Consider the following 15197-nt stretch of genomic DNA (forward strand, 5'->3'; position numbering starts at 1 on the left):
TCACAGAAGAAGTACGCCGGAGTATCTGCTGATACTATGACGTACTTTCAAATTTGCCGCGTCGTATCTTTAGTTTGAATCCTCAAACCAAGATGCGACGGCTTTTGGCTTCGATCCGACAGGCGTACGGCTTTGTACGCCTTCGGATCGTAGGTGCAATACTTCGGCGCCCGCTGGGTGGAGTTTGCGTCGTTTTCCGCGTCGGGTATGCTAATTAGCTTTTTCCGGCGATTCACGAAGGTACGCGCGCGGCCGTCGCATTCTCTTACGTCGTCGCTAGCCGGCTTTTCCCGGCGTATAATTAAAGCTGCTTTTTCGTGGCGTATAGATAGACCTGCCATGTTAAAGTATGGCCGTCGTTCCCGCGTCAAATTTATTTATTTTTTTATTTTGCGTCAGTCGTCCGTAAATAGGAAAGGACGTAACTCACGTCGACGTTCAAAAAATCACGTCGGTGCCACGTAATTTCGCGCAAAGCACAGCGGGAAATTTCAAAACGGAGCATGCGCAGTACGTTCGGCGCGGGAACGCGCCTAATTTAAATGATACACGCCCCCTACCCGGATCATTTGAATTAGGCGGGCTTGCGCCGGACGGATTTACGTTACTCCGCCGCAACTTTACAGGCAAGTGCTTTGTGAATCAAGCACTTGCCCGTAAAACTTGCGGCGGTGTAATGTAAATGCGATACGTTACGCCGCCGCTTTTGTACCTGAATCTGGCCCACTGCTTTTTTTTTTTCAAAATTGTCGCTCTTTTTTTGTTTATAGCGCAAAAACGAAAAACCGCAGAGGTGATCAAATACCACCAAAAGAAAGCTCTATTTGTGGGGAAAAAAGGACGCCAATTTTGTTTGGGAGCCACGTCGCACGACCGCGCAATTGTCAGTTAAAGCGACGCAGTGCCGAATCGCAAAAAGTGCTCTGGTCTTTGACCAGCAATATGGTCCGGGGCTTAAGTGGTTAAATCGCGGGAATTTGTGGTATGCAGTATTGTGTGATCTGCAGCCAGTCCCCTTGTCTATAGTCCTCACCTTTCTGAGCTTCATCTCGTTGTCCTTCAGATTCTCAAACCAGGAGTAGCTGCAGTTCGGGCAATTCTGTTTCCGCATGCGGTACCTGAGGAACATACAAAAAAATTCCCAGAGACAGATTTTTGTGTGCTGGATTTTTATTGGTTTCCTGCAGAGAATGCCTCCACCAACATATCGGACACACAAGGGGTGTATTTACAAAAATAAATAAAAAATACATAGCTAATCTTCCATAAAAACTGCATGTAAATGAACCATAGCGAGATCCTGGAAGACGCCTATACTTAGTTTCGAGGCAGTCAAGAATCGTATGAATGATATTATGATTGATGAAAAGCTGACAGCCATAGTTTTAGACACTGGGGTAGATTCACGTAGCTGCGCTTTGTATTTACGCTACGCCGACGCAACTTACAGGAGCAAGTGCAGTATTCACAAAGCACTTGCTCCGTAAGTTGCGGCGGCGTAGCGTAAATGGGGCCGGCGTAAGCGCCCGGAATTCAAATGAGGAAAGGGGGGCGTGTTTTATGTAAATCGATGATGACCTGACGTGATTGACGTTTTGTACGAATGGCGCATGTACATATCCCAGTGTGCATTGCTTCCGAGTACGCCGCAACGACGTATTGGTTTCGACGTGAACGTAAATTACGTCCAGCCCTATTCGCGAACGACTTACGCAAACAATTCAAATATCGAAGCGGGAACGACGTCCATACTTAACATTGGCTGCGCCACCTAATAGCAGGAGCAATGTTACGACGAAAACGGCTTACGCAAACGACGTAAAAAACTACTGCCGGGCGCACGTACGTTTGTGAATCGGCGTAACTAGGTAATTTGCATACTCTACGCTGAAAACGACGGGAGCGTCACCTAGCGGCCAGCGTAAATATGCACCCTAAGATACGACGGCGTAAGAGACTTACGCCAGTCGTATCTTAGGCCAATGTCGGCGTATCTAGCTTTCTGAATACAGAAAGAAGATACACCGGGGCAGATTTGAATTTACGCTGCGTATCTATGGATACGCCGGCGTAAATTCTCTCTAAATCCGGGCCACTCACCATAAATTCCTAAAGATTTGGCAGCCTTGGGTCTCCTATATAAGACCTAATAGATTTGATCCCACGCTACTATCAATCTAGAACCTGCTTGCCCCCCCCCCTCGGATTCCCCCCTTTTCCCTACTACTCCCGCTCTTATTCGTTCTCCCGCTTACCTATTCTCTTTCTCCCCCTCCTATTTCTCTTTTTCCGTTCCCCCCCCCCCCTTTTTTTTCTTTTCTGTAAATGCACTTTTATTGTGTGAATTTAATTTTTTTTTTGTTTTTTGTTTTATAAATACACTCCTAATCCAGTGTTGGTTACAAGTGTCAGAGATGACCAAAGGCTTTCATAGCTTTGTTTGCGGTTTATTAGGTAGATTCAGTAAGAGTTAGGCCGGCGTATCAGTAGATAAGCCGACCTAACTCAGAATCTACGCCGACTTATGTTTAAGCGTACGCTCAAACAGAGATACGCTTAAACATATCTTGCGCCGTCCTATCTTAGGTTGCAATATTTCGGATGGCCGCTAGGTGGCGCTTCCATTGCGGTCGGCGTAGAATATGTAAATGAGTAGATACGCCGATTCACGAACGTACGCCCGGCCGCCGCAGTAGATTTACGCCGTTTCCGTAAGGCATTATCAGGCCTAAAGTTATTCCATCTATTAGGTGGAATAGCAATGTTAAAGTATGGCCACCGTTCCCGCCGCGAGATTCGAAATTTTTACGTCGTTTGCGTAAGTCGTCCACGAATAGCGATTTACGTCGTTTACGTCCACGTCTAAATCAATAGGCCCGTGCGGCGTACGTAGCCGCAATGCACACTGGGAAGTGTAGGCGCCCGGCGCATGCACAGTAACAAAAAAAAAGTAAAAAACGTAAGGTCAAGCCTGATTAACATTAAACACGCCCCCCTTCCACACATTTGAATTCGGCGCCCTTACGCCCGCCCGCTTTAGGCTACGCCGCCGTATATTAGCAGGCAAGTACATTGAGAATCATGTACTTGCCTAGCTAACTTACGGCGGCGTAGCCTAAACAGGCTAAGCTACGCCGCCGCAAGTTTGCACCCATGTACCTGAATCTACCTATATGCCTTTTTTATTGTGTATGAAGATATTTAGATTGGAACTTGTTGGTATTTCCCCCGGCAGTGTCTCATACCGACCTGTACATGATACTTTGCAGGATTGAAGCGAATGGTGTGATGCCAATTCCCGCTCCAATTAGCACGGCGTGGTCCGAGGTAAAGATGCGTCGATTGGGAGTTCCGAACGGCCCATCGATATAACACTGCGGACAGAGTGTGAAACAAGAAAGTGATTTGTAAAGAAAAAAAACCGATATTAAAATTCCAGAGGAACAGGAGATAGAAGGAAGACGGGTCTCTGGGTATTATGATGGAAATCATCAGCACACAACATGTCCAGTGTTAAACCACGAGCTCCAAACTGTCCCTGATCATCTCCTCTTCTTCTTCTGCATCTCTGTAGGTACAAAATAATAAAGCAGCTCTGCTGCAATGCTCTATCCCTCTCCAGTGCTGTCCCTGGCAGTACCTCATCTCCACCACAAGATGTCCCCAGTCTTTCAGATTAAATGATGCCCAGAATCAGCATGATTGAGGGATCCTTCACACCATGAGGTGCGTCCTTGCACCGGTCCTTGCGTGTACATGTCCCTGTCCCCCCTGGGTCTTTGTGTGTACTTGTTCCCCCCTGGGTCCTTGCATGTACCTGCCCCCCCCCAGGTCCTTGTGTGTACCTGTCCCCCCCCCCCCCAGGTCCTTGTATGCACCCATTTCCCCCCTCTGGTCCTTGCATGTACCTGTCCCCCCCCCCCGGGTCTTTGTGTGTACTTGTCCCCCCCACCCCCCGGGTCTTTGTGTGTACCTGCCTGTGTACCTGCCCCCCAGGTCCTTGCGCGTACCTGTCCCCCCTGTGTGTACCCATTCCCCCCTCTGGTCCTTGCGTGTACCTGTCCCCCCTGGGTCTTTGTGTGTACTTGTTCCCCCCCCCCCCCCGGGTCCTTGAGTGTACCTGCCCCCCCCCCCCCCCCGGGGCTTTGTGTGTACATGTCCCTCTCCCCCGGGGGTCCTTGTGGGTACCTGTTCCCCCTTCTGGGTGCACCCATTCCCCCCCCTCAGGTCCTTGCATGGTACCTGTCCCCCTGGGTCTTTGTTTGTACTTGTTCCCCCCCGGATCCCTGAGTGTACCTGCCCTGCGCCCCCTGGGGCTTTGTGTGTACCTGTCCCCCTCCCCCGGGTCCTTGTGTGCACCCATTCCCCCCCCCCTCGGGTCCTTGCATGTACCTGTCCCCCCTGGGTCTTTGTGTGTACTTGTTTCCCCCCTCCGGGTCCTTGCGTGTACCTGCCCCCTCTCCCCCAGGTCCTTGTGTGTACCTGCCCCCCTGGGTCTCTGTGTGTACCTGTCCCCCTCCCCCGGGTCCTTGGGGGTACCTGCCCCCCCCAGGTCCTTGTGTGCACCCATTCCCCCCTCTGGTCCTTGCATGTACCTGTACAACCCTGGGTCCTTGCGTGTACCCACCGATCTTTGTGGGTACCTGTCCCCTTCCCCTCGGGTTTTTGCGTGTACCTGCCCCCCCCCCCGACCCCGGGTTTTTGTGTGTACCTGTCCCCTCCCCCCCAGAGTACACAGGAGCAGAGCTGAGTCTGTCAATCACAGGCTGTGTGCTGAAGCTCCCTCCTCTGTTACCTTTTTGGTGTCAGAAAAACTTGTCGGGAGGCAGCAGACAGCAGTGACACTTAGTGCTCTGGATTGACACACTATAGAGGGGTATGCGTTGCTCATATTTCATGTCTGAGGTTTACAACCACCTTAAAGTATTCTATATCATCATCTATATCTCGATCTGCTGTTGGAAGTAAATCTATTACAGAAATAACATTTGTTCTGATTGCAGCGTTGGGACACTCACCTTTATATTACACAAAATGTGATTTTCATTAACTTGAAAGGAAATCTGAAAGACAGAACAAAAAAAGAATGTTTACAGAGTTTGCAGATTCAGCAACCTGTTCATAGTGCTTCTTCTAGGCCTTAGTCAAAAATATTCTGTGCTGTGCAACCTCCCTCTCTTGCACCAAATGTGTGCAATCAAGGCTAAAGTGGGCGCAGACAGAAGACAGGAACTGAGTCTAGGAACATACTGGCTAATTCAAATCTATTCATAAGATGGACACCTTAATCTGGCAGCAGGAAAACAATAGAGTGAGAGGCACTAGTAGGGATGGGACCTAAATACCCTCCCAGCAGCCAGCATCAAGTGGAAACGTATTACTGGGATCTTCTGGCTGCTGGGAGACACCCGCCGATGGACACCGGAACTACAACCCTCCGCTCTGGGAAGCAGAGTGCCACCAGCAGGTGATCCAGGTGCTGACAACTCCAGGAATTTGCCAAAATATACCCTTGCAGTCAACCAACCAACCTCCTCCACATCCACCCCCTCACTCCAACTTCTTGCCCTATTCCCACCCCCCCTCTAGGAATCTAGGAGACTTGCAGAGGATGTACTACTTACCTTACCCCTGCTCCAGCAGGCTACAGCGCTCTCCTTCTCCTCGAAGGTCCGGGCTGTGGGCTGTCCCTCTGCATCACCAAATGCAAATTAATCCTGTATTGTACATTAAAGCGGATGTGCGCTCAAAAAAAAAAATATTAAAAGCCAGCAGCTACAAATACTGCAGCTGCTGACTTTTAATATAAGGACACTTACCTGTCCTGGAGTCCAGCGCCGTCCGCAGCAGAGGACAATCGATCGCTCGTCACCCTGCTGCCCCCCCCCCCGCCATCCTCGGTGAGGGAACCAGGAAGTGAAGCATTCCGGCTTCACTGGCCCGGTTCCCTGCGGTGCATGCGCGAGTCGCGCTTCATCTGCCGATTGGCTCCCGCTGTGTACTGGGAGCCGAGTGTTCCCAGAACACAACGGGGGGGGGGGGATACGGGAGGTGACGTCATGCCTGGAGTTTACCCGAAATTGTGTGGCCGGAAGTGGGCGCAAATAGCTGTCTTTAGACATGTATCTGCACCCCCCTCACCACTGAAAGGTGTCAAATGTGACACCGAAGGGGGGAGGGTTCCGATCAGCGGTAGTTCCACTTTAGGGTGGAGCTGCACTTTAAGGAGGCAGGAGTGCGACCACGGTCAAAGCTTCTTAGGGTTCATTTATATGAGCAGCACTCTCTACTACCGAGTGATCAGTAGTGGCTTCCGGGAATTCAGGATGCAAAACAGCTGCCTCCTACATGCCCTTTAATTTCTATCTGAAGGGGGATTTTCTTATCAGATCATGGGGTGGCAACCATGAGCCAAGGTTGATTGGTTCCCTGGGCGGAAGGTTTTAATTCCAGTGTCCACCAGTGGGTGTCTCTCAGCAGCCAGCAGTCAGTCCCCAGTAATCAGTTTCCACCTGATGCTGGCTTCTGGGAGGGTATTGATGTTCTAACCTATTGGTCCTCCTCGCTACAGTGTGTCCTCAATCTCCTTCCTCTATCTTAAAGGTGGAACATCAGAGGTCTGTTTAGATCCCTGATATCTCACCAACGCCCCTTAACGGGGCTGCTAAAAAATATTATAAGAAAAAAAAAGAAATGGTAAAAAAAAAAAAAAAATAGAAAAAAATTACTAACACCAGTTCTGCCAGGTTTGCAAAGGTCGCACTTGTGACTGGGCCCTAGCATTCTGCCACCGTGGGGGGGTAGCCAAAGAGGGGAGGAAGGGGGCCTGCTGCAGAGCATGTGAAAGGGTCCCGCTGTGGGATCGTACTAAAGGGCCCCACAATGAGAATAAGGGCACCAGGATCAGTGGGAAGGGCCTAAAGGGAAGGGTCAGGAGGGCCCTTCATGATTTCTTGCACTGGGGACCTGAAGGTTCTAGTTACGCCCCTGCCTGGGGCGAAGGGTTATATGCTTTTTACTGGTGGTAGTCTGGTTGGCTCTGTAGTGGATGGTGGTAGTGGAAGAGAAGTTCCCACCGCCCCCTAACAGTAAGAGAAAACCTCCTCCTATATCATGCCTCAGTTGGCACAGGCCCCCGTGTCTCATGGGCCTCGGGTTGGTCAGTTGGGTTTCTGGAGCTTCGATCTGGACTACAGAAAACATAGGCCTATATGAGAGCACTCCAGGCATTAAGGGGATTGTGACGGGAGGGCCCGTGGAACCCAGAATGTTTGGGAAACCCTTATTTAAGCTCCCCATGCACCTCTTATGTCTAAGTAACCCTGTGCCATCCTGGCACAGGGTGGCTGAGAAAATATATCTTGGATTACTTTAAATGGGACAGTTATATTTATCCACAATATCTCCCAGGATATATGTAAAGACTATTCTTGGTTTGATTGATTCTGAACTTAGCATGTTAGTTGAGAGAGCTGATCACATTGGCCTCTGTACAATGTAGGAGACGGGCCGACTCCTACTGGAGCTCCTGCTATTGTGTGAAGGTGTCATGTGTTTATACTTATGATAATGTATAATCTACTGTGTGAAGCTCGGTGACAACAAGTCTGACCTGTAGTGAAATCCTGATTTATCACAACAATGCCCCGGAGGGCACTGAGTCCCATCGGCTGCTTTAAGGGATTAGTTAATTAGCTCATGTTAATTTATGTTTCTGGTTACAGGTGTATTGTTAGAGTAATATGAGCAGGAGGGTGGAACCTCCTCTTTAACTGTATATAAGACTTGTATTCTTGTTCTGATAAACAGTCCACATACATCTGCGCTGGACGCAGCGTATCTAAGATACGCTACGCCGCTGTAACTTACTTTGAGTTGGTTTGAAACCTCAACGAATCCGCGCCAAAATTTACGGCGGCGTAGCGTATCTCTCGCAGCGTAAGGGTGCGGAATTCAAATTTGCAGGGTAGGGGGCGTGTTTCATTTAAATGAAGCGCATCCCCGCGCCGAACGAACTGCACATGCGCCGTCCGTAAAAACTCCCAGGGTGCATTTCTCCAAATGACGTTGCAAGGACGTCATTGGTTTCGACGTGAACGTAAATGGCGTCCAGCCCCATTCACGGACGACTTACGCAAACAACGTAAAATTTTCAAAATGATACGCGGGAACGACGGCCATACTTAACATTGAGTACGCCACCATATAGCAGCTTTAACTATACGCCGGAAAAAGCCGAACGGAAACGACGTAAAAAAATGCGACGGGCGGATCGTACGTTCGTGGATCGTCGGAAATAGCTAATTTGCATACTCAACGCGGATTACGACGGGAACGCCACCTAGCGGACGCCGAAAAATAGCATCTTAGATCCGACGGCGTACGAAGACGTAAGCCTGTCGGATCTAGCCGAGATGCCGTTGTATCTTGTTTTGAGGATTCAAAACAAAGATACGACGCTGGAATTTTGAAATTATGCCGGCGTACATAATTTCTTTGTGGATATACTCCAACATGTTCAGCAACTAAACAAGTATCGTCTTGTTTTGTGCTTGTCAGCGGTTGGAATATCTGATATCTATATTCAGACTGGGAGGACGTGGTATATGACGAAACACTCAAGCGGAGTGTGGGACATTTCGTTACAGGGATAATGTGTGCAGTGACCAGAAGGACGAGGTGCAGAGGTCCAGGACCGGCACCGCGCACGTCAACAGTATGTGGGTTTGGCTGGAACACGAGTGGGATTCGCTGATGACCCTTAATGTAGGTGGGACAGAAGTAGCCTTATAACTGCATGGGGGGGGGGGGGGCACGGCATGGGTAGATTTTGACAAATTCCTAGAGTTTAGGTTTACACCTGAAAACTGTATATGAGGAATTTCTATTTTTCCTCCACCACACCTTCTTCCCATATCTGTATCAGCATCACTCATTGAAGACTGGGCCATGAACTGTTAGCTTAGGCTGGCCATACATTATACAACTTTCTTGTACAATTTTCCTTCAGATTTACCTAAACCATACAATTTAAGGTCAAACCTGAACCCTTTCAATGTGTATGCAATCGGGCCGGCCCTTTGCACCACAAGGTTGAAGGCAAGCCTAAAGTAAATTGAACCAGAAAAATTGTATAATGGGTGGCCAGCCTTACTTCTCGGCTCTGTGAGCTTCCTTCTCCTTCACCCACGCCGACGTGGACTTCTTCACCAAGCGGATTCTTTCGTGGTCGGTATGACGTCAGTTCAATCTGTGCGTCCGCATTGCTGGCGATAACTCCGGTGGAGCTGAAAAGATGTTCCTGCAATGATAAAACAAAATCAGAAATTCTCAGACGCCTGTGACGCCACGGTTGCATCGGTCTTGGTTTTTCACTGTAAAGCAAACTTATTGCAATAAAAAAAATGGTAAAGTAATATATGCATGGAAGATGTGAGAGCACACTGTCAGCAAATACCTTTCTGTGTTTGAACTCACAGCTTAGATGACTCCCCCTCCCCCCCATACACACACATCTCTGCCTTTCTGGATCCAACACACAATGCAAAACCCGGTGACTCAGCAGCTCATCATCAGGTCCAGGTATTGGCAGATGAATGGAAAGGGTTGTCCTTCTGGCAATGCGGACAAGAAATCTTCATAACTGCTTTGGGAGGACTCTGAGGAATGCTGCTGTACCTGACCAGTCCTGACCGTACCGTACCAGACCTGACTGACCATACGAGTCCTGACCATACTGTACCATACGAGTCCTGACCATACCGTACCATACCAGACTTGACCATACCGTACCATACCATACCAGTCCTGACCATACTGTACCATACCAGACCCGACCATACTGTACCATATCAGACCTGACTATACCATACCATACCAGATCTGACCATACTGTACCATGTTATACCAGACCTGAACATACTTTACTATACCTGACCATACTATACAATACCATACCTGACCATACCGTACCATACCATGCCAGACCTTACTATACTGTACCATACCATAAGTGACCATACCGTACCATACCAGACCATACTGTACTATACCATACCGTACCATACCAGACCCGACCATGCGTATCATACCAGACCCGACCATGCGTATCACACCAGACCCAACCAATGCAACATTTTCCAGACCTGACCATACCATACCAGACCTGACCATACCATACCAGACCTGACCATACCATACCATACCATACCTGACCATGCCGTACCATACCATACCAGACCTGACTATACCAGTCCTGAACATACTGTACCATACCATAACTGACCATACCGTACCTGACCATACCATACTAGACCTGACCATACATACCAGACCAGACTAGACCTGACCATATTTTACCATACCATACCTGACCATAACTGACCATACCGTACCTGACCATGCCAGACCAGACTAGACCTGACCATATTTTACCATACCATACCTGACCATACCAGACCTGACTATTCTGTACCATACCACACAAGACCTGACCATACCGTACCATACCAGACCTGACCATACTGTTCCATACCATACCTGACCATGCGTAACATACCAGACCTGACCATTCAGTACCATACTATACGAGACCTGACCATATTGTACCATACCTGACCATACCGTACCATACTGTACCATACCATATCTGACCATACTGTACCATACCAAACCTGACCATACCATACCATACCAGACCTGACCATAGTGTACCATACCATACCTGACCATATTGTGCCATACCGTACCTGACCATGCGTACCATACTTTACTATACCAGACCTGACCATACTGTACCATACCCAGCAATCGTTCGTCACACAGGCAGAACGACAATCTACCTATGTAAACAAGGCACATTGCAGTTCTGTCAGTAGGGAAGGCATAGATCCTCTGTCTCTGCAAAGCCGGAACATGTATCCATGCCTTCCCTTAGTAAAAGCACCTCCCCCACAGTACACAAGCACCGGCAAGGCACACAGTTAACCCTTTGATTGCCCCTGATGTTTAACCCCTTCCCAGCCAGTGTCATAAGTACAGTGACAGTGCATATTTTAAGCACTGATCACTGTATTAGTGTCACTGGTCCCCCAAAAAATTGGGTACAGCGGCGCACGACCGCGCAATTGTCAGTTATGATTTATCGCAAAAAAAATGGCCTGGTCAGGAAGGGGGGGGGAAATCCTCTGGGGGGGGCAAATGGTTTTTAAAAAAAAGTAACATAAAGCGAACGTTCGGCGTGCCGTTCTCTTCACCTGGCTTCGGTAGATTTCGTTCTTCGGATTCTCTGCCACTCTCTTTTTTTCTTCTTTCCTGGCCGCCTCGGGAAGGCGGAAATGTTCATACAGTCGGTTTGTCCATTGGCCGAGCGAGCGGATGTGTACCCAGAGAGTGTCTGCAGGGAGAAGGATTTCATCAGTGCCCCCCGCCCAGGAGACCCCGGACCTGGATGTCGGTTGTAGTTTTTAGCACTTGGGGGTACGGAGTTGGGGGAATTTTCTTACCTGTCTGCTCAGGGGCGCTGCTGATAGTAAAGGGGTGCCATTCATACTTGGCAATGGCGGGTATGTTCAGGTATATGAAGTCGCCAGGCTTGTATTGGAAGGATGGCGGTCTCTTAATGACAAGATGCGTCACCTTCATTCAGAGGGGTGAGAAATAAAAAATAAAATCACATAAAAAATACAAAATGTTACAATAATGAATTTAAAGGAGAACTAAAAGGCAAAACTTGTTTTTTTTTTTCATTTTGGATACAGTAGCATTAGGAAGAGTTATAACCAGGGCTGGGACAAGGGGTGGGCAGAAGGGACACTGTGGTATCATGTGAGGTGGGGGGAGGGGGTGTCATAAGGGGATTTGGGGGGGGGTTGTGTTTGAAGGGGTCATTTGGGGGGCAGCAGGGGGTAAGTAGTGGTTCAGGGGGGATGGAAGGGAAGAAAAGTCATGTTAAGAGGGGGAGTGTGTGCTGGGAGGGGGGATTATGTTACGTTATGACCGTCTACCATACCATGACCACCCACCTAATATAGAGTAGGCCCCCCTTTTCCTTCAAAACAGGTCAACTAGACCTCTAAAGGTATGTTGTTGTATTTGGCACCAAGCGGTCAGTAGCGGATTCTTTAAGTCCTGTAAGTTGTCCTCAAAGTCCGCACAGAGGCTCCCCTTACATCAGAGTCCGCGCAGAGGCCTCCCCTTACATCAGCAGTTTTGGAGTTGCTCTGACCCCGTCGTCTAGACATTATGACTTGGCACCTAATATACCCCACCCAATTTCAGGTTCCACTGTCAGAAGATAATCAATGTTATTCACTTTACCCGTCAGTGTCAATAATGTTATAGCTGAGCAGTGAAAATTTAGCTGCCTATATCTCTCTATCGCTGATTTGAAATGCACAAAGGGCAACCTCCTCTTTGGGATTTGTATCCTTATGGCCAGATTCAGAGAGAGTTACGCCGGCGTATCAGTAGATACGCCGTCGTAACTCTGAATCTGCGCCGTCGTAAATTTAATCGTATTCTGGAAACCAGATACGCTTAAATTAGGCTAAGATACGAGCGGCGTAAGTCTCCTACGCTGTCGTATCTAAGGGTGCAATTTTTCCGCTGGCCGCTAGGTGTCGCTTCTGTTGAGTTCGGCGTAGAATATGTAAATGACTAGATACACCGATTCACGAACATATGTGCGCCCGTCGCAGTAAAGATACGCCGTTTCCGTAAGAGGTACGCCGGCGTAAAGATAAAGCTGCCCCCTAGGTGGCCTAGTCAATGTTAAGTATGGCCGTCACTCCCGCGTCGAAATTTGAAAATTTTACGTCGTTTGCGTAAGTCGTCCGTGAATGGGGCTGGACGTAATTTACGTTCACGTCGAAACCAATACGTCCTTGCGGCGGACTTTGGAGCAACGCACACTGGGATATGTACACGGACGGCGCATGCGCCGTTCGTAAAAAACTTCAAACACGTTGGGTCACCACCCATTTATATAAAACACGCCCCCCTCATCCTCATTTGAATTAGGCGCGCTTACGCCGGCCCCATTTACACTACGCCGCCGTAAGTTAGGAGGCAAGTGCTTTGTGAATACAGCACTTGCCTCTCTGACTTACGGCGGCGTAGCGTAAATACGATACGCTACGCCGCCGGAAAGATGCGCCGCCGTACCTGAATCTGGCTATTAGTTTGAATTGGAACATTTAGTAGGACAAACTTTCCGAAAGAATAACACATCTATAATGAAAGCACCTTGGAGGGTAGGAGGTTCACCTCTACGATGTGCAATCCTCCCATACGGGATGCAGCCACCCCAAAGAGCTTCTCCAGCACAAACAGGAGTCCCGGCACCAAAAACCACTTCCAGAATTTGGGGGTGTGAAGATATAACAGAATCCAGGACCAGATATAGGACAGATGTGTCCAGTAAAATACCTGTGGAAGGAAGAATACTCTTAATTACAGTCTTATGCATGCATAGTCATCTTAAAACATTGTGTGTGTTTTTTTTTTTTAAGATATTTTATCATAATACCAAGCGTTTAAAGTGGACCTTCACTAAGAAAAATGGCTGGATGGGGATGTAAGCAGGCGCTTCCATAAGGTTCTAAAGAGTCAACTGTTTTTCTCTTGCAGCGTTTCTGCCCTCAGGTTAATTAGGTTAGCCGGGTGCAAGTTGTTACAATGTCTTAATGTTGCGTTGCGTCGTCAGGTTGACCTGCTGAGCTGATGGCGACTGAGCAGGAACAGTTAACGTTTTTTTCCGCTCTTTTGAGCAAGGTCACTGCCCCCTGCAGCTCATACCTTCTAAATGTGGCTCACTAAGTGCCCTGCAGGAGTTCCTGGGGAAAAAAAAACTGCGAAAATGTTGTTGTTAACCACTTAAGGACCGAGCCTCTTTTTGAGATTTGTTGTTTACGAGTTAAAAACTATTGTTTTTTTTGCTAGAAAATTACTTAGAATCCCCAAACATTAAAAAAAAAATTCTAACACCCTAGGGAATAAAATGGAGGTCGTTGCAATACTTTATGTCACACCGTATTTGCTCAGCGGTCTTACAAGGGAAAAAATACACTTTTTTTAATTAAAAAATAAGACAACAGTAAAGTTAGCCAAATTTTCTTTTTTATTGTGAAATATAATGTTACGCCGAGTAAATTGATACCCAACATGTCACGCTTCAAAATTGCGCCTGCTCGTGGGATGGCGACAAACTTTTACCCTTAAAAATTCTCCATAGGCGTTGTTTAAAAAAATTCTACAGGTTGCATGTTTTGAGTTACAGAGGAGGTCTAGGGCTAGAATTATTGCTCTCGCTCTAAAGATCATGACGATACCTCACATGTGTGGTTTGAACAACGTTTTCATATGCGGGCGCTGCTCACGTATGCATTCGCTTCTGCACGCAAGCTCAGCGGGATGGGGCGCATTTAAAAAAAAATACGTATTTACTTTACCTTTTATTTTTATTTTTTACACTGTTCTTTTAAAAAAAAAAAAAGTGTCACTTTATTCTTATTACAAGGAATGTAAACATCCCTTGTAATAGAAAAAAGCATGACAGGTCCTCTTGAATATGAGATCTGGGGGGTCAAAAAGACAGGTGGGGGCCATCTTCCCCTCACTTGTATCCATACCCAGCCACAAGAAGGACCCGATCGCCTCTGCCGCTACCGACGGCTCCGGTAAGCGGTGGAGGGCACGGGAGAGCGGTGGGAGGGGGGCCCTCTCCCGCCATCGATAACGGTGATCTTGCTGTGAAACCGCCGCAGAGACCACCATTATCGGAAACCAGACTGCCGGCAGAAGAAGAGGATACCTGGGTTAAACAGCATAACAGAGATATCCCTCTTCAAATGGCCGCCGTATATCGGTGTGCGGCGGTCTGGAAGTGGTTAATCTCCCAGTGTGACCTTGGGGAAGGGGTGATGGGAGCCGGTGGACCCTAATGGACATATAATTGCCAGTTATGGACTTTATTGCCTTTATGGATTATTTCCAAATCATGGACTCTAAAGCAGTGGTGGCTGGTGCTCAATATTTTTGGGGAACGGCAAAGAAACCTGCCCCCCTCACTCACACCGCTGCCACAAACACCCCCCCCCCCCACACGCAGGGGAGACGGATAGGAGTCCTCGACCGCACCATATGGGAGGCCGTCAGGGCCGGCCTTAGGTGTTCAGGCACCCTGTGCGAGCTAATCC

The 15197-nt window shown here is 48.3% G+C and overlaps 1 protein-coding gene across 1 annotated transcript in view; it reads right to left on the minus strand.

Annotated features, from left to right (window-relative positions):
- Window positions 1–15197, minus strand: part of NOX5 (NADPH oxidase 5) — a 74477-nt gene that overhangs the window by 16198 nt on the left and 43082 nt on the right. Inside the window, exons 8-14 of the mRNA XM_040342230.1 lie at window positions 13246–13428; window positions 11505–11637; window positions 11256–11395; window positions 9155–9301; window positions 5019–5063; window positions 3250–3374; window positions 1034–1118 (exon numbers count right to left, since the gene is read on the minus strand). Of these exons, the coding sequence (XP_040198164.1) occupies window positions 1034–1118; window positions 3250–3374; window positions 5019–5063; window positions 9155–9301; window positions 11256–11395; window positions 11505–11637; window positions 13246–13428 (858 nt within the window). The remainder of the gene's footprint in view (window positions 1–1033; window positions 1119–3249; window positions 3375–5018; window positions 5064–9154; window positions 9302–11255; window positions 11396–11504; window positions 11638–13245; window positions 13429–15197) is intronic.

The sequence above is a fragment of the Rana temporaria genome, chromosome 3 (genome assembly GCF_905171775.1).
Source record: "Rana temporaria chromosome 3, aRanTem1.1, whole genome shotgun sequence".
Classification (NCBI taxonomy): Eukaryota; Metazoa; Chordata; class Amphibia; order Anura; family Ranidae; genus Rana; species Rana temporaria.